General features: G+C 41.8%; 2 protein-coding genes across 5 annotated transcripts in view; one reads left to right on the forward strand and one right to left on the reverse strand.

The window, feature by feature from the left end:
- The window catches only part of LOC123755734 (uncharacterized), a 318,192-nt gene that overhangs the window by 19,950 nt on the left and 274,927 nt on the right, over positions 1-23,315 (forward strand). The window lies entirely within an intron of this gene.
- LOC138350074 (piggyBac transposable element-derived protein 4-like) lies at positions 86-8,114 on the reverse strand. The gene is made up of 2 exons (XM_069300356.1): positions 7,941-8,114; positions 86-952 (listed from the first exon to the last, which is right to left on the reverse strand). The coding sequence occupies exons 1-2, from the start codon at positions 8,112-8,114 to the stop codon at positions 86-88; spliced, it is 1,041 nt and encodes a 346-aa protein (XP_069156457.1).

A 23,315-nucleotide genomic window follows, 5' to 3' on the forward strand; every position in this document is an offset into this window, starting at 1 on the left:
TATATAAATGGTAACCTTTATCCTTCAGTGGTTCAATCAAGGCCATAACTGTGTCAATCGTCATTTTCCTAACTCCTGAATAGATTTAAAAATCATAAATGTAGCCACTGGTGGCTTCAGCTAGCATGTAGAGCTTTATTCCGTATTTATCTGGTTTATTGGGATTATAGGTCTTGAAAGATAGACGGCCATGCCATGGCATTGTCCCTTCATCCAAACTCAAATTTTTATTGGGAATGTATATTCTCTTGAATCTATTCAGGAGATATTGCATGAGTGAGCGAACTTTGATAAGTTTGTCAACTCCTTGGCCTGGTGGTATGGCCTTATTGTTATAAACATGGAAATATGTAGCAATCATCTCAAATCGCTTACCAGTCATAAAGGTGTTGACACAAGGTATGTGCCAGAATCTGCCTGTTTGCCAATACATTCCAAGTCTTGGCAACGGGCAAATACCCATCAAGATCGTCAGTCCCAAATATCTAGCAATTTCTTTCACTGTCACTGGTTGCCATCTGTGCTTTGTCCTTTGCCCAGTACCTGCCTTACTTTGGGAAGCATATAAATTAGTTTCATAGGCAATATATTTCAGCAATTTTTGAGTCAGAAAGAGTTGAATGAAACCAAGAACAGTGGTAGGTACAGGAACAGTCAAGCCTGGTGTACCTGTAAAATTGTCCACAAAGGGTGCAGTATTGTCACTACACCATCCATCATCAGAATCTGTTGGTGCTGGGGTACGTGTGGTACGTCTGTCTCTGGTACGAGCTCCAGTACCGCGCCGTGCACGAGTGGCAGTCTCGACTTCAGACTCCTCACTTTCCTCACTTTCATCACTAGCAAAATCCTCATCGGCCGTCTCTGTTTCTAAATGTTCACTACTTGCATCAGTATCAATACCGACATCAGTTTCCTCACTAGATGACCCAGACAAATCGTCAAATACAGCCTGAAACTTAGAGGGAGTAGTCTCACATGCTTGTACTTCTCCTGTACACTACTCAGCTTCTGCTTTTCATGCCTTTCTTTCGCAATTTACTTCCTGGAAGGGCCTTGTTCATGATCACTATCCATCGTGGAGTAAGCGTAGATAGTTTCTAAAGCTGCAGTAAGAAATATAGCCACGGAAAATAGCCGAAATGTTCACACGTTAGAAAAACAGCATGTTAAGGATTTGGGAATAATGATGTCCGACGATCTAACGTTTAGGAAGCATAACCAAGCAAATATCGCGTCAGCCAGAAAAATGATCGGATGGATTACGAGAACTTTCAAATCCAGGGATCCCATCACAATGGTTGTACTCTTCAAGTCACTTGCGTTGTCCCGTCTCGAGTACTGCTCAGTACTCACTTCCCCCTTCAGAGCAGGAGAGATTGCTGAAATAGAGGGAATACAGAGAACATATACGGCACGCATAGACGAGATAAAACACCTAAATTATTGGGATCGTCTCAAAGCTCTCCAAATGTACTCTCTAGAAAGGAGACGAGAGAGATACCAAATAATATACACATGGAAAATACTGGAGGGTCAGGTCCCAAATCTACACAGTAAAATAACAACGTACTGGAGTGAACGATATGGAAGAAAATGCAAGATTGAACCAGTGAAGAGCAGAGGTGCCATAGGCACAATCAGAGAGCACTGTATAAACATCAGAGGTCCGCGGTTGTTCAACGTCCTCCCAGCGACTATAAGAAATATTGCCGGAACAACCGTGGACATCTTCAAGAGAAAACTGGACGGTTTTCTAAGAGAAGTTCCGGATCAGCCGGGCTGTGGTGGGTACGTGGTCCTGCGGGCCACTCCAAGCAACAGCCTGGTGGACCAAACTCTCACAAGTTGAGCCTGGCCTCGGGCCGGGCTTGGGGAGTAGAAGAACTCCCAGAACCCCATCAACCAGGTATCAACCAGGTATCACGTTTGAGACGCGAGGGAAGGCGACACCGGTCACAACAGTGGAGCGAAAACAATGGGCCGACGGCGTGTGCCACGCCGCTTGCGGGCCACAATGCGCAACAAAGAAAATGGGAAGACATCGGCGCGCATTTTAAAACCAGTCCCCAAAAAATCGGATAAAAACCCGATTTTTGGCGATTATTTAAAGTGGATGACGCAATGCCGCGTCATGCCCGGCATTACCGACAGTAAACGGATGACGCAATGCTGCGTCATGCCCGGGCAAAAGTGTTAACACTATCGCGCACCGGGCAGGCGTGTGGTCAACTTAGGGGTCATGCACCGAGCGTGCAGGCGAGCGTGCGGGTAAGTGCGCGGTGACACCTAAATGTGTATACTCGTTTCAGCTTTCTCACCTTAATTCTCGTACTATGTCGCTCGTTTTGGTATCATTGTGTTTGCAATTAAATTCCCTACAGGTGTGTATAAATATAATGTCCAAAAGCCTGGTGTGGCTCCCAACAGCAAAGCCTAAAGTCGGCAAAAGTTACCCATGAGCGCACAAAATCAGTAACATGTGCATACTCGTTCCATTTTTCTCACCTTAATTCTCGTGCTACGTCGCTCGTTTTGGTATCATTGTGTTCGCAATTAAATTCCCTACAGATGTGTATGAATATAATGTACAAAAGCCTGGAGTGCCTTCCCGCAGAAAAGCCTAAAGTTACCCATGAACGAGCACCAATTTGTACACTGCAACCTCATGTGTATACTAGTTCAATTTGATAACATCAAATTTCGTGTTACATCTTTCATTTTGGTATCAAATTGTTCGCAAAAAAAAGGCGCGCATTTTAAAACTAGTCCCATAATAATAGAGCAATAACTGGAATTTTAACAAATATTTTAATTCTGGACGCTCATCATCACAAAATTATTTATATCTTTCCAGTATTCTGACATAAATTTTTGTGTTACATCTTTCATTTTGGTATCAAATTGTTCGCGACGTAAAGGCGCACATTTTAAAACTAGTCCCAAGATAATAATAAATAGAATTTTAACAAATATTTTAATATTTTGACCAAAAGCCTATTTAAAATCTTTCAAGTGTTTGGACATCAAGTTTCATGTTATATCTTTCATTTTGGTATCAAATTGTGCGCAATCTAAAGGAGCTTATTTTGATACTATCCCGAGGTCGATTGGATAAAAAATGAATTTTATACAAATATTTTTTGTAGTGGACGCAAGTCCGGTCCAAAGTTAGGACTCGGGAGAAAAATAATGGACGCGAGTCCGGTCCAAAGTTACCGATAGTGTTAAATTTATATCGTAACTTGAAATTATCATAAGTCAGGGCAATCGTAAGTCAAGGTGTCACTGTATTCATAATAAATGGTGATGTCACTGGTGAGTGGTTTGTACAGTATTAGGAAGGAGGTTATGGCAGCTATCCTCTACCCATCAATATTTGTACTTATTAATACTGTCTCCACTCGATCATCCGGACTATATGGGAAGGACCCCCAGCCGGATTATCACATTTTTCGGATAATGGTACTTTTTCACCTACGAGTCCAAAAGTGACCATTTCCAACTATTTTTATACTACAAACAACATAATTTGAATTGCCTTGCCACATACAATTATTAAATATTCAACTAGAAACCTCAACTTACCTTGTTGGTGTTCGTCTTCTTGATTGATGCCACACATCTTGAAGTTAAAAATTCTTAACAATTTACGTAACCTATACTAACACAACACTAAAATTAACACTTAAAATTACTGTACAGTTCATTAAGCTAAGTTAGTTTTGACTGCCAGCTGCTGAAGCCTCACTGGTTGAGGGCATTTGGGTTGCCTGTGAGGCCTCACTTGTTGAAGGTGCTTGCTTGCACCTCACTTGTTGAAGCGCTTGCATGCCCTCACTTGTTGAAGGCGCTTGGCTTACCTGTGACGCCTCACTTGTTAAAGGCGCTTGCTTGCGCCTCACTTGTTGAAAGCGCTTGGCTTGCCTGTGGCGCGTCACTTGTTGAAAGCGCTTGGTTTGCCTATAATGCCTCACTTGTTGAAGGAGCTTGGCTTGCCTGTGGCGCCTCACTTGTTGAAGGCACTTGGCTGCCTGTGACGCCTCACTGTTTGAACAACACGTAACTTGTCTTTAATTGCTAGGACAATCTTCTTCCTCTTAACACTTCCAGAACGATTGATGCTGCTACCAGACATAGTCTTGGCCAAAAATGTTCAAAATTACTATGAAAATTAAAGTTATTTAAAAAAATATTTCACTTATGGCGCAACACTGTGAGGCCCCACTGGTTGAGGTGTATAACTGTGACTTGTCTTTTATTGTTAGGACAACTTTCTTCCTCTTAACACCTCCAGAATGATTGATGCTGCTACCAGACATAGTCTTGGCCAAAAATGTTCAAAGTTACTATGAAAATAAAAAAGTTATTTAAAAAAATATTTCACTAATTGCGCAGCACTGTGTATAACACGAGGGACGGACGAACATGGGTTGACCAGTGTTGGACAGGTCCACTTGGGGCAGCCATAGCGTTACGTAGGCCTGCAGGAGGAAAAAAATTCACAATATTTTTGAAGGAAACTTCAGCCTGTGCACAATGCTTTTAGGAAACTTATTTATTTGTTATTACATAATTACTAGTAGTTATTTTATTTGTTTTTGGCTATGATTAATTGTTCTAAAATTAATGGTAATTCCTGTACCCAGGTAGTCCCTCCTGACGCACCCCTCCCACCCTCCCAACACCACCCACCCACCCCACCCCCACCTACACCATGCGCCTCGAGTCTCAGGGAAGACGGGATTAATACCGTATGGCCCGCCTCATGTTTTCATATACGGACAAAGGCACGATTATCAGGGGGACTGACCGGATAGTATAATTTCTACAGAAAACCTGCTTTAATCCGGTCCCTGTGGCTATTTTGGCCGGATATTGTGATAACTTTATCCGTTCACGATTTTGGCCGTATAAGGGCGTTTTTCGGATGTTCGAATCCCGGATAATCGCGGGGTTACAGTACTGTACTTGTATGCACATTACTTTGTACAGTATATCTTTATTCATATTAATAAACTTTTTTATTTAACCCTTAAATGGCGCCTGGCTATTTAGCATGTGTCACCCACAGGCGCATACCAAAAAAAAAAAAAAAAAAAAAAAAATCTAAACCTGTTAATTTGTGTTCACTGATCATGGGAAAAATAATACAAAAATCATAAGTGGCATATATTGCCCGCTATAGGGTGGGGAAGTCTGGCAAATTATAGGCGCTGACTCAGCGTGAGTCCCAGACGGTCTGTTGCTCGCCAGCTGTCAGGCCAGAGTTGCCACAAAGAGATAATTACCTAATTTTTTCAATGTCTCTGATTGATTTTTCGTAGTTTTTTTGCTGTAATATTATTCAATAGTGTGTAGTGTGATATATTTATATAATAAAATGAGTGAATCATCACTGTACTAAAAAATATGGTGTGCATATTGTTGATTCAATTATGTTCATCAAACAGTGAACAAATACTTTGTCGGTTATTACGCGTTAAGCACAGGTTATATATAAGTATCTGCATGTTTTGTTCACCATAACGAACCACAAGTTGCTATTATGAGTCAAAAAGTAACGAGGAGTGACCGCCACACACTAGCCAGCCACTCACTCCCTCAACACCTCACTTGCCGACATTCTCCTCCCACCATACTGTTTTTGCTTTTATTCACTATATACAGACGTTATATATAAGTATCTACATTCGTGTTCACCATAACGAACCACTAAGTTGGCATGCTGAGTGGCAGTGGTGGGCCGCCACTGGCTGATACTTCCTCCCTCAAGTCACCTGACTCACCCACATTCTCCTCCCACAATACTGTTTTTGCTTTTATTCACTATATACAGACGCTGTATATAAGTATCTACATTCGTGTTCATAACGAACCACTAAGTTGGTATGCTGAGTGACAGTGGCAGTGGCAGCCAGTGGCAGCCCGCCACTGGCTGCCACTCCCTCCCTCCCTCACCTCACCTGACTTGCCACCATTCTCCTCCCACCACACTGTTTTTACTTTTATATACAGACGTTATATATAAGTATTTACATGTTTTGTTCACCATAACTGTACATCTAAGCTTGTATGGTGAGTAAAGGCACAATGACGTAGCTACTCACACAGTCAGCTGGTGGTGGCCGCCCTCAAGGCCAGACACTAATATTTCTCCTCCAACAATACTGTTTGTGGTGTTATTACGCTATATACACACATTATATATAAGTATCTACCTATTTTATTCACCATACTTGTACAAGTAAACTGGTATGGTGCCCAAAGACCATAGTGGTCACCAGTAAACAACATGATAAGTCGTGCAGACGATGCACCTCCCTCGCCAAAATGGCGGGTCCTAACCTATTCGTATTGCTGTTTATACCCTCTATACACACGTTATATATAAGTATGTACGTTTGTGTTCACCATAGCGAACCACTAAGCTGGTATAGTGAGTGCAGTCAATGAAAAGTGGTCACACAGTCAGAAGATGACGCCACCACCCTCCTTCCCACAGCATTACTCCTCCCTCCATGGAGCATAGCGCTAAATATCACCACAATCCTGCTATTATCAGAACCCTGATCAGTTTTATCACAGGGAGCTTCTGTAATAATATCATTGCTAAATAATAGCAAGAACATGTATATTTTAGCATTTTCAGGCAATGCCGTGGTCACAAGCAGAACAGCAGTGCTGTGAGCTCATGCTGCGTGCGTCAGGCTTGGTTATTCACTCAATACTGAGGCCCCTCACACCCAGGAATTTGGCCTACGATTTTTTTTAAATGGCGTCTGTTTACAAGAGCCCTGATGAAGGTGTGGTGAACCCCATGTACCGCGGGCCGTTTAAATCTTGCACAGTACTCCAAAACATCATATGATGCCGAGCGCAATTTACTGCAAGTCACTCAACGCATCATATGATGTCTTGCGCAACAAAAGGGTTAATTTTATTATTTGCTGGATGTATCTGAGTACTGTATATAGTACATTGTTTCATATCAACAATTACATACTCATTGTAGATATGAAACAATCTATTCCATGATACTGAAAGCCTGCAGCGAGGTTAGGGATGTGTGGGTCAAACTAGCAGTGTATGCCTGGCCTGGTCTGGTCTGGCCTATTTTTTTTTCATAGTGGTTGAGTAACTGTGACAGACAGGATCTGCTCTCTAAATCCATGTTGTCCTGGGTTGTGTAGCTCATTATTTTCCATAAAACTAGAAATTTGATTCCTAATCACTTTCAAAAAGTGAAAAGTGCATCTATGCCATATATGTTCTTTGTATCCCCCTCTATTTCAGCAGTCTCTCCTGCTCTGAAGGGGAAAGCGAGTACTGAGCAGTACTCAAGACGGGACGGTACAAGTGATTTGTAGGGGCACCTCGGTTTACAAATTTAATCCGTTTCTGGAGACGGTTCGTAACCCGAAAATTTGTAAACCGAAGCGAATTTCCCCATAAGAAATAATGGGAAATGTATTAATCCATTCCTGACTCTCAAAAAAATTCACTTCAAAGTAAATTTTATACCTAATTCACCCAAATCTTCACTACAAAAGTATGTACAAGTTATTACTTACCTTTACTGATGACTCTTGTTGGTGAATGGAAGACAGTGAGGAGGGGTGGGAGGAGAGGTGTTACTGTTTGGAAGAGGAGTCCTCTTCCATTATAACATCAGGCAGCGATGACTTCTCTGGGGAACACACTGGCATGTTTTGCCTGCATACCACTAGGACCTGCTTCTGGCTCACTGCATGATTTTCTCATTTTTTTCCTTGAAGATTGTTTTTCCCTTCCTTGTAACACTTGTCTGTAGTGAGACATCACATTTTCATTAATAAGATCAATGCAACAGCCTGCTAAAGCTTTATCTGGGTGATTCTTAACAGCATAACTTTGCAGTTCTTCCTATACTGCACACAATTTCTTAATAAGGAAGGGACATTCCCTTCTGCCACCGCCTCCTCCTCTCCTGAAGATTTATTATACTGTCTAGCTAGTTCAGCAACACATGTACCATTTTCATGTTTACGAATGATCTCTTGTTTTTTCTCTATGGTCATTCTCACATGTGTTTTCTTGCCATGAACCTTACCCCTGGCTTTCTTGGGGCCCATGGCAAGATATATAATAACAACTTTTATGTTCAAATAGCCAAAAATCCAAAAAGAGTACTGTAAATCCTTGCAAAGAATTCAGCCGGGGTAGTCACTAGGCAGGAGGCATTAGGAAACTGAGGCGCGATCGCCGTGCCACCACGCGCTAGGTCGGCCATACGCGTATCAACAAACTCGTATCCCGAGGTAAAGTTCGTAACCAGATTCAAATTTTCCAAAGAAATCGGGCTTGTAACCTGAAAAGTTTGTAAAGAGGGGCATTCGTAAACCGAGGTACCACTGTATAATACAACCATTGTGATAGGATCCCCGGATTTGAAAGTTCTTGTAATCCTTCCAATCATTTTTCTGGCTGACGCAATATTTGCTTGGTTATGCTCGCTAAACATTAGGTCGTTAGATATCATTATTCCCAAATCCTTTGCATGCCGTTTTTCTACTATGGGCACATTTGATGTGTTTTGTACCCAGTATTATGTTTAAGGTCCTCATTTTTAACGTACCTGAGTACCTGGAACTTATCACTGTTAACCCTTAACCACTTAACTGCGCCAACCAAGTATTCTTGATCGGCGGGAAACTGCGCCAACCAAGAAAACTCTTTTTGATTTTCCCGTACCGATTCTAAATATTTGAGAGGCTGTTTGTACTAAATTAACTCTTAGGACCTCCAGTGAGAGGCAGCTATCTTGGAAAAAATTCCCAGAATGCCCTAGGGCTACTGGCTGGGTTAGTGCTGAGTGAGCAACCATGGGTGGCGCACGCATCTTTGGCTCCCAAACACTTGTCCGATGTGGTGTCGAAAAGATAATGCTCTGTCAGTGAAATTCAAACCTTATTGTTTGAAGAACATAAGGGTCATAATATTGGTGAAGCTAGGTGCAATAAGGACCTAACACAAAGGTCGGATGCAAGTGATACAGCACCTACGAGGACGATACAGTGAACGTATCCAGTTGTAGCTCTGAGCTACACCCTTGCAATCCTATGCTATTTCCAATTTATTTAGATGATATAGATGAATAGTTTTCTACATTTAGTGATAATGCATCTGATACAAGTAGCATAGATGAACAGTGTTAGCGGCTTCCATGGTGGTGTTTTCCATAGATACAGTATTTTCAAGAATACCTGAATCTCTTCCTGACTAATGGACACTCTTTGAGGCTAGCTGAATCTCTTTCTGACTGACGGACACTCTTTGAGGCAAGCTGAATCTCTTCCTGTGTGGCACCATACGAAGTGATCTTTTCAAGACTACCTTACAAATTGATCTTTTCCTATAATCTTTTCAATACTACCTTATGCTTTACAAGCTTGGCTACATACAACCTACAAGTACTAAAGCCAAGGGTGTATGTGAGTGCGTTATTTACAAGCACACAGAATGAAGAAACAGGAAACGAAAATTTATCTGTACCTGGTGCAACAAGAGTGAAGTCGCTCTGTGCACCATAGACTACTTCGTTGATTATTACTCACTATCGAAATAATGAGTGTGTAATACAGTGTGTTATTTTGTAAATAGTGTGTGAAACTGTACATATTGTAATTTTAGTGAATTTTTAACAAGTAATATTGCGACATATTACAAGGGTACATATTATAAGGGTAATGTGTCCACATTACCAGTACTGACACATGTATCACAGTTCCATGGAACATTATAAACGTTCTGCTGTATACATATTGTAAAGGGCACAAATATGCATCATATACGATAAAAAACACAAATAAAACCGCATTGGAAATAGATAGAACAAATAATTGAAAATATATTTGTGGCAACACCCGGTGCTTGAATGGCCCGCGCGACCGTGTCTGGACGAGTCACACACGGGCGTCCAGGCGCTGATGACGTCACAGCGCATCTTGTCCACGTCCCCACAGTCAAAGTAGGTGGAATTTGGTATTTATTTTTACATAGACATATTTTGGGAAGGGAATTTATCATTTTACGATGAAAAAAGAATTTTTTGGGAACACTTGATTACATCCGCAAGGGGAAATTTCACAGTAAACTCTGCGCAGCACGGTGGTTAAACCGCTAAGGGCTTTTTGGCCTGCAACACCTCAGGCGAACAAAAAAAATTCCAAAAAATTATTTTGTCTTATATAAGTGTTCATTTGTGTTCCCTGATCACGAGAAAAAGAATAAAAAAATCGTAGGTGATATATTTTGGCCGCAATAGGGCGGGGAAGTCTGGCAAAAAAAAAGAGGCATTGACAGATTAAGCGTCGGAGGCGGTCTGCTCTGCCTGAGCTGTCAGGTGCGAGTTGCCACAAAGATGTTATTACCTAATTATTTCTATGTCTTTGATTTTTTCTTAGTTTTTTGCAGTAATATTATTCAATAGCGAGTAGTGTGATATATTTATATAATAAAATGTGTGAACCATTGCTATACTCAAAATTATGGTGTGCATATTAGTGATTTAATTTTAATGTTCATAAAACAATGAAAAATAGTTTTGCTGTTATTACACTATATACACAGGTTATATATAAGTATCTGCATGTTTTGGTCACCATACCGAACCACTAATTTGGTATGGTGAGTCAAAAAGCAACGAGAAGTGGCCACTACACACCAGCCAGCCACTGGCTGCCACTCCCTTCCTCACCTTACCTCACTTACCAACAATCTCCCCCACCATACTGTTCTTGCTTTTATTCACTATATACAGACATTATATATATAAGTATCTACACATTTTGTTCACCATATTTGTTCATCTAAGCTGGTATGGTGAGTTCAGGCAATAACAGAAGTCACCACACAGAGTTGACTAACGCACCCTCCCCTCCCTCACTCGTTCAAGGCCAAACACAATAACATTTCTCCTTCAACCATACTATTTGTTGTGTTATTACACTATATGCACACACATTATATATAAGTATCTACATGTTTTATTCACCATAACTGTACAACTAAGCTGATATGGTGCCCAAACAGCATAGTGGCCACCATACACTAGCCAACTGCTGGAAAGGAACAGATCAGTGGTTGCTGTGGGTATTAAGGAGCAGGAAGGATCTAATAGGACAGAGTGGAATGACAAGGACAAAGCAGCAGTGAATGAAGTACTAAAGGCACTAGACATGGAAGGGGCTGAGCATAGCATTGAGAAGGTTTTCAGGCTAGGCCGGTACAACAAAGACCGAGACCGAATGATAAAGATAGTGTTTGCAAACGAGAACACAAAGGAGAAGATCCTATCAAGGAAGAGCTCCCTGAAAAACGTGGGAAAATTAAGAAATGTATTCCTCCAGAGAGACATGACAAGGGAGGAGAGAGCCGTGGCGGCAGAAGCAAGGAAGAGGCGCAGGGCGAGAGGGGAAAACCAGGAAGTCACAGCTCCCAACACAACACCCCCAGAGGCGAGGGGGGAACCCACAACCAGCTACCCAGTAACACCAGAAGGGAGGACAACCCCGCCTCCCTCCTCTGCATAGAAAACCCCCTACCCCAAACCCTCCCTGCCCCCACTCAAATGTTCAGCCAAATCTCCCTCCTCCCACACCCAATCCCCACCCTTCTACCCCTCCCCTCCTCCCGAGTCCTCCCTCCCCCCCTTTCCTTCCCGTCCTCCCTCCCCTTTCACCCCATACCCTCCCTGTCCCTCCCCCTTCACTGGATCCCCCGCCCCTCATCCCAGTATCCTCTGAGACCCTGTTATCCACCTCACAGGTCCTCACACCCATGGAACACCCTCCCCCACCAGCAGAACACTCAACAAGGAGGCGATTTGAGAAGGGACAGAAGAAAGTGAGCCTCAAAGCGATGTACACTAACATAGATGGAATTACAAATAAAGCAAATGACCTTGGAGAACTGGTACTAGAGGAAAACCCAGACATAATAGCCCTCACAGAAACAAAGATCACGAAAACGATAACAAATGCAGTGTTCCCACAGGACTATTATGTTATGAGGAAAGAGAGGGAAGGAAGAGGTGGGGGTGGTGTAGCTCTGCTGGTAAGAAAAGGCTGGGATTTTGAGGAGATGGATATTCAGGGCTGTGAAGGTTTCAGTGACTACATAGCAGGTACTGTAACAAATGGAGGGAAAAAAATTATAGTCGCAGTCATATATAATCCACCACCAAATGACAGAAGACCTAGACAGGAATATGATAGAAACAACATGGCCACCATTAACATAATAGAAAGAGCAGCTTCTGTTGCTAGCAGGAATGGATCTGGACTACTAATTATGAGAGACTTCAACCATGGGAAGATAGATTGGAAGAACAGAGACCCGCATGGAGGACCAGAAACATGGAGAGCTAAGCTGCTGGACGTGGCAACAAGAAACTTTCTAAGCCAGCACACCAAAGAACCAACAAGAATGAGAGAAGATGAACCAGCAATGCTTGATTTGATATTTACCCTAAATGAATGGGATATAAGGGAAGTTAAGATGGAAGCACCCTTGGGAATGAGTGACCACAGTGTATTGAACTTTGAGTACCTGGTAGAACTAGGACTTATCTCCCCCCAAAAAGAACTAGGAATCAAAAGGCTGGCATACCGAAAGGGGAATTATGAACAGATGAGAAGTTTCCTAAGTGAAATACCTTGGGACACAGACCTCAGAGACAAGTCTGTACAGGGTATGATGGACTATGTTACCCAAAAGTGTCAGGAGGCAGTAAACAGGTTCATCCCGGCCCAAAGGGAAAAATCCGAGAAGCAACAGAAGAATCCATGGTATAATATGGCATGTATGGAAGCGAAGAAACTGAACAAAAAGGCGTGGAGGAACTTCCGGAATAACAGAACACCAGAAAGCAGAGAGAGATACCAGAGAACCAGGAATGAGTACGTCAGGGTGAGAAGAGAAGCAGAGAAAAATTTTGAAAATGATATAGCAAACAAAGCCAAGACCGAACCAAAGCTACTCCACAGTCACATCAGAAGGAAAACAACAGTGAAAGAACAGGTATTGAAACTTAGAACAGGCGAGGACAGGTATACAGAGAATGATAGAGAGGTGTGTGAGGAACTCAACAAGAGGTTCCAGGAGGTCTTCACAATAGAACAGGGTGAGGTCACTGTGCTAGGAGAAAGGGAGGTAAACCAGGCGGCCTTGGAGGAGTTCGAAATTACGAGAGAGGAGGTCAAGAGACACCTGCTGGATCTGGATGTTAGAAAGGCTCTTGGTCCAGATGGGATCTCACCATGGGTACTGAAAGAGTGTGCAGAGGCACTTTGCTTGCCACTCTCCATAGTGTATAGTAAGTCACTAGAGACGGGAGACCTACCAGAAATATGGAAGACGGCGAATGTGGTCCCAATATACAAAAAGGGCGACAGACAAGAGGCACTGAACTACAGGCCAGTGTCCTTGACTTGTATACCATGCAAGGTGATGGAGAAGATCGTGAGAAAAAACCTGGTAACACATCTGGAGAGAAGGGACTTCGTGACAAATCGCCAACATGGATTCAGGGAGGGTAAATCTTGCCTTACAGGCTTGATAGAATTCTACGATCAGGTGACACAGATTAAGCAAGAAAGAGAGGGCTGGGCGGACTGCATTTTCTTGGATTGTCGGAAAGCCTTTGACACAGTACCGCATAAGAGGCTGGTACATAAGCTGGAGAGACAGGCAGGTGTAGCTGGTAAGGTGCTCCAGTGGATAAGGGAGTATCTAAGCAATAGGAAGCAGAGAGTTACGGTGAGGGGTGAGACCTCCGATTGGCGTGAAGTCACCAGTGGAGTCCCACAGGGCTCTGTACTCGGTCCTATCTTATTTCTGATATATGTAAATGATCTCCCGGAGGGTATCGATTCATTTCTCTCAATGTTTGCGGACGATGCTAAAATTATGAGAAGGATTAAAACAGAAGAGGACTGTTTGAGGCTTCAAGAAGACCTAGACAAGCTGAAGGAATGGTCGAACAAATGGTTGTTAGAGTTTAACCCAACCAAATGTAATGTAATGAAGATAGGTGTAGGGAGCAGGAGGCCAGATACAAGGTATCATCTGGGAGAGGAAATTCTTCAGGAGTCAGAGAAGGAAAAAGACTTGGGGGTTGATATCACGCCAGACCTGTCTCCTGCAGCACATATCAAGCGGATAACATCAGCGGCATATGCCAGGCTGGCCAACATACGAACGGCATTCAGAAACTTGTGTAAAGAATCATTCAGAACTTTGTATACCACATATGTCAGGCCAATCCTGGAGTATGCAGCCCCAGCATGGAGTCCATATCTAGTCAAGGATAAGACTAAACTGGAAAAGGTTCAAAGGTTTGCCACCAGACTAGTACCCGAGCTGAGGGGTATGAGCTACGAGGAGAGACTACGGGAATTAAACCTCACTTCGCTGGAAGACAGAAGAGTTAGGGGGGACATTGAAATTGAATGGAAATAAGTTTATTGAGGTAAAATACACACAAAGGGATGAGGTAGCTCAAGCTATTCTCACCCCATTCAGTACAACGTGTTAATATATACATAGACACACATCACAAATAAACATATTGCCAAACATTCTGAGAGGTAAACATGTACATTTCCTCCTTCACAAGGAGTATGTTATCAGACGTACACACAAATACTTTTATGACCTAGGTATATATTCGTTTGCCTTGTTCGGGTAGAATGTAGACTCAGTAGTCGCTTCTGTATATATTTATTGACTGAGATAGCAAGGTATATATCTGCCTAGCCGAGGTCCTTCTACTCTGAGCCTGTGAGGATAACTGCTGCTGCTGGGAGCATGCTTGATGCTCCTCTGTCTGGCATGACGTCAGAGGCCTACTTGCCTGTGATTGGTTACATTTCAACTGACAGAATTTTGAGTATAACACCGCTCGGACACGCTACCAAGTCGACGTCCCTTGTCGACAAGCTCTGGCTAGCTATATAGTTACAATGATACTGAAAGGACCTCGGTGGCATTCAATAATGGCTTACATGTGAAATTTGCATAATAAAACATTGAAAGAAGATCAGGTGTGCGTAATACAAACAACTCGGCATATATGCACCAAAAAAAAATTCATCATAATAGGTGAAAATCATGGTAACAATTCTTTGATTAAACCAGAGTATTAAGAACATGTGTATGTCTACTGATCAGATATGAACAATACAACTCAAGGTATTGCCTAAACAAAATTATTAACATGTGTCAATGGCATGTGCTTGAAAACCATACAAAATTAAACAATTATTACATTAATGGAACAAAGTTCTGACCTAACAACCACAATTGAATTTCAAGATAGATAATGATTTTTTTTTTTTTTTTCTCTTTTTTTTTCTGAAATAATACAATATATTTACAAGACCAATGTACAATATATATAATGTGCAATATATTTACAAGCATATACAAGACCTGGATCAAGAAGACTAACATCTGCGTGATAGCAGTCAGGATTCACTGGCCTCAATGTGGTTGCTAGAACAATAATAACTCCTATGACAAGCACTGTAAAAATACAAATGGTAGTAGACTTAACAATGGCATCTAATTTATAACCAAATAAAGTTGAGAAAAACTATACATTATATATAATGGTAATAATAAGACATGTGGTAGAAATACTGCAAATGAGTTTTTTTTTTTTCAAAACAAACAGAATAACTGCAGAGTGCAATCAATTATAAATTCTGCGGATATCTACACCTAGCTCATCCAGAGCACTATACAACTCTGGCTCTGACTGAAGGTCCGGAACAGATGAAACTTCATGTGACAAACTATCATCTTGAGAGATATCCTCGTTAACATCTAGCCAATGGACATGTGGTGAGTGCACGGTTGAAACGAGAGGTCTAGATCTAAGATTATAATTGCTAGTATGGGGTTGCTGAGCATCAAGTGGTCTGTCAACCACAGAAGGTGGTGTCCGAGTAGGAGTATCTGTCTGGGTAAGTTCATTGTCATCTTCCTCATCAGTCTCGTCAACAGTCATTTTAGCTAACTTCATGTGGTCTAAATGTTCATTTATATACTCTCCTGTTAACAAGTTCTTAAGTCTGTATTTGTTACCTTTAATAAGCTCGATTACCTTATATGGACCCAAAAATTTCTTAGTTAACTTGTACATAGGACCAGACCTGTGTTGGTTAAGTATCATTACTACAGATCCAATAGTTATTTTACTGGGTTTAGCTCGTGCATTCCTTGCTAGAGTGAACTCGGCTGTTGCTTTGGACAGTTGTTCTCGTATTTTCTTGAATACTAGTTGCATTTGTCTACGCTTCACTTGAACAAAATCATCTACGTTATATAAGGGAGTAGGAGGTACGTTAATCAATTCATTAGGGAGGATCTTATCTGTACCATAAAGAATAGCGTGAGGTGTGTCACCAGTAGAAACATTAATTGAAGAATTTATAGCACACTGAATTAAGGGTATAAAATCATCCCAATTGTTGTTATCAAAATTCAACGTGACTCTCAAGGCATCTAACACTTTCCTGTTAGTACGTTCAGCTAGTCCATTACTTGCCGGATGATAAGGCATGATGCTACATTTTTTGATGTTATATAAATCACACAAGCTAGTTAGAATACTATTACTGAATTCTGGACCATTATCTGAAAGGATTACTTTAGGCATACTATATCTACAAATTATTTGGTCATGGAATGCGCTGGCTATGGTTTCTGCTGTTTTGTTCGGGATAGGAACTAGTTCGCAAAACCGTGAAAAATTATCGACCATCACAAGCAAATGTTTGTTCCCTTTCTCTGTTTCCGCAAAATTTGTCAATAAATCCATCGATATTCGTTCCTAAGGAGCTTTAGTTGCTGGGTACACCTGAATTGGATTAGGTCCTGAAACATGTCCCTTGTGCTGTAAACAAGTTAAACATCTGTCAACATAATGAGCAATCTCCTTAGCCATTTTTGGCCAAAAATATTTCAATCGACCTTGTTGGAGTGTACGATCCTTTCCTGGATGTGCACTTGCAGGAGCATCATGGATAATTTTTAACACAGTTGGTACCAAGACAGCTGGAACAACTAACTGACAACATTTCCTCGGGGCTGTCCCTAGCTTTACTACTCTACACAGTAAATTGTCCAACATAACTAGTTCTTTCAATGGTACTGGCGGTTTATGAATCGGGCGAGTGTCTTGCTTAGTCAAAAATTGAATGACGGGTGCCCATATGGGGTCTTGTCTTTGTTCCGTTTCTACTACTGTAGCATCTAATGCTGGGTAATTTAACTGAATCGCAGCTACGTGTCGAGAAAACGCATCGGCTACAACATTTTGCTTTCCTGGAATATATCCAAATGTGGGATTGAATTCTTGAATTGTGAGCAAATATCTAGCAAACTTTCCAACTGGATTCTTGTTTTTGAACAAGGGAATTAATGGTTGGTGATCTGTAAGAACATGAACTGGGTAATTATAAATTGTATCCTTGAAATGTTTAAGTGCCCAAACAACTGCCAAGGCTTCTCGTTCTGTTGCACTATAATTTTTCTCTTCTTTAGATAAAGTACGGCTAGCATAAGCTATTGCGTGATCTCTGTGACCTTCTGTTTGAAGTAATGCAGCACCTAAACCTATGTCACTAGCATCTGTAACCAACGTAAAAGGTTTAGAAAAATCTGGGTACCTAAGGACAGGTGACGAAATCAAGGCTGCTTTGAGTTTTTTGAATGATTGATCCTGGGCCTCTCCCCAAACAAAGGGTTCATCTTTTCTTTGCAACTTGTAAAGCGGAGCGGCTATAATAGAGAATCCAGCAATAAATGAACGATAAAATCCTACAAGACCTGTGAACTGTCTTACGGCTTCTGCGGTACGAGGTGTTGGAAAATCACGGGCAGCAATAATTTTTGATTCATTCAATGTAATACCTGAAGGTGTAACTGTATGACCTAGGAAATTAATCTTTTGCTTTAAAAATGAACATTTTGCAAGCTTTATTTTTAAATTAGCTTCAGCGAGCTTTGCAAGTACTTTCTCAAGGTTCTGGAAATGAGTCTGAACATCTTGCGACATGATTATGAGATCATCAAGGTAAACTAGGAGTGTACTTCCTATCAATCTACGAAATAGATTTGTCATGAGCCGTGAAAAGGTTATTGGACTACTACGCAAACCAAACGGCATTCTTTTGAAATGAAAATGACCATTGGGAGTACTAAAGGCTGTCAATTGTTTACTTTCCTCATCAAGGGGGATTTGCCAGAATCCCTGCAACAAATCTAACGTTGAGAATACTTTGTTTCGACCAATACTTTGCAACAAATCATTTAGAACTGGAAGTGGGAAACGATCAGGTATTGTTACTCTGTTAAGCTTGCGATAATCGATTACAGGTCTCCAAGTCCCATCTCGCTTTGGTACAAGAATCAATGGAGCGTTCCATGGCGAATTACTCGATTCAATTACATCACTCTGTAACATTTCTTCTACAAGTCTATCTGCTTCTGCTCTCTGAGAATGGGGAAGACGGTAAGCTGGTACATAAATAGGCGTAGTTCCTTGTTCAAGGGGAATTTTATGTGTAATAAGAGGAGTGAGACCTAATTTTTCTCCTGGTAGAGCAACGACAGCTCTATTCTTGTTCAAAATTTTCAAAAGCTGAGCCACAGAGTCAGGAAAATCAGTAGGACTGAGGTGTTGCGCTTGCACCTCTGGCTGAGATCCCTGTTCTCCTGGTGTGAGTGTACAAACAGTATGATGCATGGAGACATCATCCACAACTCGCACCGGTAACGAGTAATGGGCAAAATCTACAACATGGGTACCCGACTGGAGATGGATATCGGCATTACTAGTGTTTGCGATAAATAATGTAACGGTACCATCCTGCACTGTGTGCCAGGAGGGTTCAACAAATGTACCATTCACTTTACATGTTTCACTTTCCGCAATCACATCCGACAACTCAGGCACTCCCTGAACCTTAACTCTTATTCTGGTGAGAGAATGAGGGTGTAACACAGTGTCAGTAGCCGTGGAACCACTGACTTCAGAGATGGAAGCTGCCAGGCGAGCGAGACAACGAGAATCCGTTAGGGCGTCCCCTTCCAGAAAGTCCCGATACTCATTCTCCTTAACAACTGCACAACTACTATGCTTCAATCGAGTGCCCGTTTTCTCGGGTATGCTACCACGACAATGATCTGACAAACCTACGCTTGCAAGGCGGGTGTCAACAAAATTAACATAATCTGATTGAAGGTTGAACTCGTGGCCCTGTCGATACATGCTACACAAGGGTATGACATGGTCTTTGATACTTATGTTCCAACGATGGGGAAACAATGCAATATTTTCATCAATCATGGTGTACAGACCTAAGAGAATGTCTCCAGGAAAATGAATAATGTCAACAACTAAACATGTTATAGACAATGTGACATCATTGAACTTGAGTGGGAGGTCAATTTCACCCTGAACTTTTACTTTATTTCCTGAAATACCACTTAGAAAAGGTATGTGTGACTGTTTTAAAATAGTAGGGTGCATACTTTCAATGTCTCTAAGAGCTGAGGGCTTGACAATATTAATTTTTGCACCTGAGTCAAGAAAAACTTTTAAAACTCTACCATGTACAATGGCTGATACAAGGGGACCATCACTTGAGACTGGACAAGTTACTATTTTTGACTTATGTTGTCTGGGATATCTGTGTCTTGTTTGTGTCAAATTTACTGTGGATCCGTCAACATCTACAACTGGTCTAGAGTCAGTGTCCTCCTCTGTCAAGTGTCCAAATCTATTTTGGGTAGCTACTGAATACACAGGGAGGGCACTAGGATTGGCTAGCTTGAATTGGTTAGCGGATGGCCTTGGGGGTTTCCCGACGACATGGAGTGAACATTCTGAGCTCCAGCATTCTGTGACTGAGCATTATAATTTGAAGTTGCATTATAGCTGGGCTGGGAGTTGTAATTACGAGAGTTCTGATAATGTCTTGGACGCTGTGAGCCTCGCCAAGACTGACCATGGGAGTTACGAGGTGGAGATGTCCTTTGCCTAGCTCTACAATCCGCAGTGTGGTGACCAACTTGTTTATGGTACGTGCAATATGGAAGCCTAGAATGATTAGATTGATGAGGGGGCCGAGAGAATTGTCTAGGAGGTGATGATCTAGGGGCGGACCAACAGTCCCTTGCAAGGTGGTTACTCTTACCACAATGCCAACATGAGGGAGTGGATGGTTGTGGACTATGGCGTTTCGGCATTTTATGAGGCGGCGAATTTGACTGGGGGCTACGAGCATGGGTACGCTTCTGCGACCAAGAGTTTTGAGAATTTGTGGGAGGATGCTGAGAGCTTGTGACTACATTTACAGCATCAGAGGGTGGCAACAGTTGAGCACTTCGGGGAGCTAGTTTATCTGCGGCATTGTTAATAGCCTCAAATACTTCACCAATTTCATGTTTAACACCAAAATTTTGTTGCTCAACGATTGGTTTTGTATGCTCGGGGGCAAAATGCATTAAAGTACCAAATGCTATCATTTTGGCCATAGCCTCAGGGGACAGATTATTGTCTTTATCTAACCAAGTCGAATTATTCATAGCAGAAACTAAGGCATACAGATACTGATCGAGACGGCTAGTAAACGCATTAAACGATTCACCAGGCTGCATGGTGGCATTGGCAATTTTCTTGACTAACCTATATGGGTCAAGGTCTCCTTTATTAACAAAGCGACGGCGAAAGAAATCCTTAAATTCAGGCCAAGACTGGAGGCTAACAATGGCTTTCTCATCAACAACAAAACGTGCATCACCTTTGGTTGTGTCCACGGCTGACCGTGCAATTGCTAAGTATTCGGCATCAGTAGGCTTAGAAAAACGTGCAACTGTTTTCGCTTCAACCTTACTAAACCATGATTCTAATAAACGCGATTCCCCAGCAAAAAGAGGAATAGCCATTTCCTGAGCTGATTTCTGGCCATTGGGACGAGCAACTGTTCCCATTGATTCTGAAGGGGTTTCAACAGTGGTAGGCATTGTCACAGCCGTGGAAGTAATATTTGAACGCAGATTATAATTAAGTGCACCTGGCATCAGAAATAGTATACACAAAAATAAACACAAAAAAATATCAACTTGGCTAAAGTAAAAATGGCAGAAATAAAATTATTAAATTGGGCTAGGCAAGAAAATAATTAAGAACAAGCAATTGTAAACTAAATTTAGCAATCTTTCATTAAAAAAATGACTGGAATTAGATGTATGTAAATTAATTAAACCAGACTAAGCACAGCAATTGAGAATATAAAAACTGGAAGTGCAATTGCAAAATTTCATTAAAAAGATTCAACACAACAAGTGGCAATGCAAGAAATATGGATGTAGCACATAAACTGGACACAGGAATGTATATAACTGCTAGAAACAATTATTTCTTACTTCTCTCGCCTTTGAATTCAGTAATGACACTAGTAACAATTAATGAATAATGGAATCATATGCAGGGAATATTGAAATGTCTCAGAGAAACTGTGGGCCTCTGGAGTACTAAACCGGCTCCAATATTTAACAAGTCACTGAAAGATTAATTCATAAGATATTTTGGATATATTTACGTTAAACCTCATTAAATCATAGCACACGATATCTTAGCTCATATTTACTTAACTCAGAGCTGCAGGATTTGCAATATAACAGTGGCCAAAACGAAAAACGGTGACCAGACGTGTGAAGAGGACCATGTGAGGGCTTGTTTACAAACTGGTACGATGGCAGCGCTCCTGGCGGCGGTGGCGCGAAACTCAGGGACCCCACACTGTTGATGCTGGAAGTGCGAAGATAAACTCTGACGACGACGATGTCGGTGGAGAAACACGATTGGGAGGCAGGAGTTCACACAAAATGATGTAGCAGGGGCTGGTGGCGAGGTGTGTGAGCTTGGGAGGGAGGCAGGGTGGCGACACTAGTCAAACAATTGTAGTCTTTTTTTTCACCAATTCCTCTTGAATTACTGTACAACACCCACAATAATCAGTTGATACTTGCGACGATGGCTGACCACGATTTCAGTAGCTTGAACACTCACAAAGCTTAGATACTGTCAGCTTGGGTGGCGGCGGTGGTGGTGGGTGCAGGTGGTTCCCACGTGGTGGCGCGAGATTCAAAAATGGCTGGCGCGGAAGCTTCCTTCCTCCTCACTGATGAATGAGCGTTCTCACAGGAAAATATTGACCCTTACTTCTGAAACGTTGGCCTGGAGTAGTGGTTGATGGCAGGACCCCGGTCTGGCACAATATTTGATGCGTGGGTGGCAGGATGGCGGCTTATGGCGGTGGCGGTGGCGGCTGGAACACGAGGCGATGCTGGGTACTTGAACTTTTGTTTCCAGAAAAAAATTTCTGGGTCCCACTGCTGCTACCAGTATTCGTTTGCCTTGTTCGGGTAGAATGTAGACTCAGTAGTCGCTTCTGTATATATTTATTGACTGAGATAGCAAGGTATATATCTGCCTAGCCGAGGTCCTTCTACTCTGAGCCTGTGAGGATAACTGCTGCTGCTGGGAGCATGCTTGATGCTCCTCTGTCTGGCATGACGTCAGAGGCCTACTTGCCTGTGATTGGTTACATTTCAACTGACAGAATTTTGAGTATAACATATACTGTATAGACAATTTGCAAGAGACATGCAGATAATTCAACAAAATATTACAATCTTGGTGCAAAATTCTTATATCTCTCAAGAATATCATCAACCTTTCCGTTGTGACACATCCAGGCTATTTGTTCAGGAACAGTCCTTATCTCAGTGTTTCTATATACATTAATCAACGGACAATCAAGAACATAATGGGCCAGGGTGTGAGACCTTAACATACCACATAGTTTACACCTCGTGTCATTATCATGAACATCTAACCCATATTCCCAGTAATATTTGTACCCAAGCCTGAGCCGCATGTACACAGAGTCACTCCAAGCATTTCTCCTTTTACCATAAGTGATATGGGTGTTTTGACTCACATACATGTAGTGTTGCATGGTTTGACTACTCTCATACATTATCTCTCTCCTCTCCACTCCCGCCTGTGCCTGAATATTTCTGATTTTGCTTCTTATTTGTCTCATTGTGAATTCACATTCAATGTCAACTTGTGGTTTTGATGTGGCACGTTTGGCCAAGTCATCCGCCACCTCGTTGAGCACTATTCCAACATGAGATGGAATCCACATGAATTTCACACTATAACCTTTCAGCTGTATCTCAGTTATTCTTCT

This window comes from Procambarus clarkii, chromosome 43, assembly GCF_040958095.1.
Source record: "Procambarus clarkii isolate CNS0578487 chromosome 43, FALCON_Pclarkii_2.0, whole genome shotgun sequence".
Classification (NCBI taxonomy): Eukaryota; Metazoa; Arthropoda; class Malacostraca; order Decapoda; family Cambaridae; genus Procambarus; species Procambarus clarkii.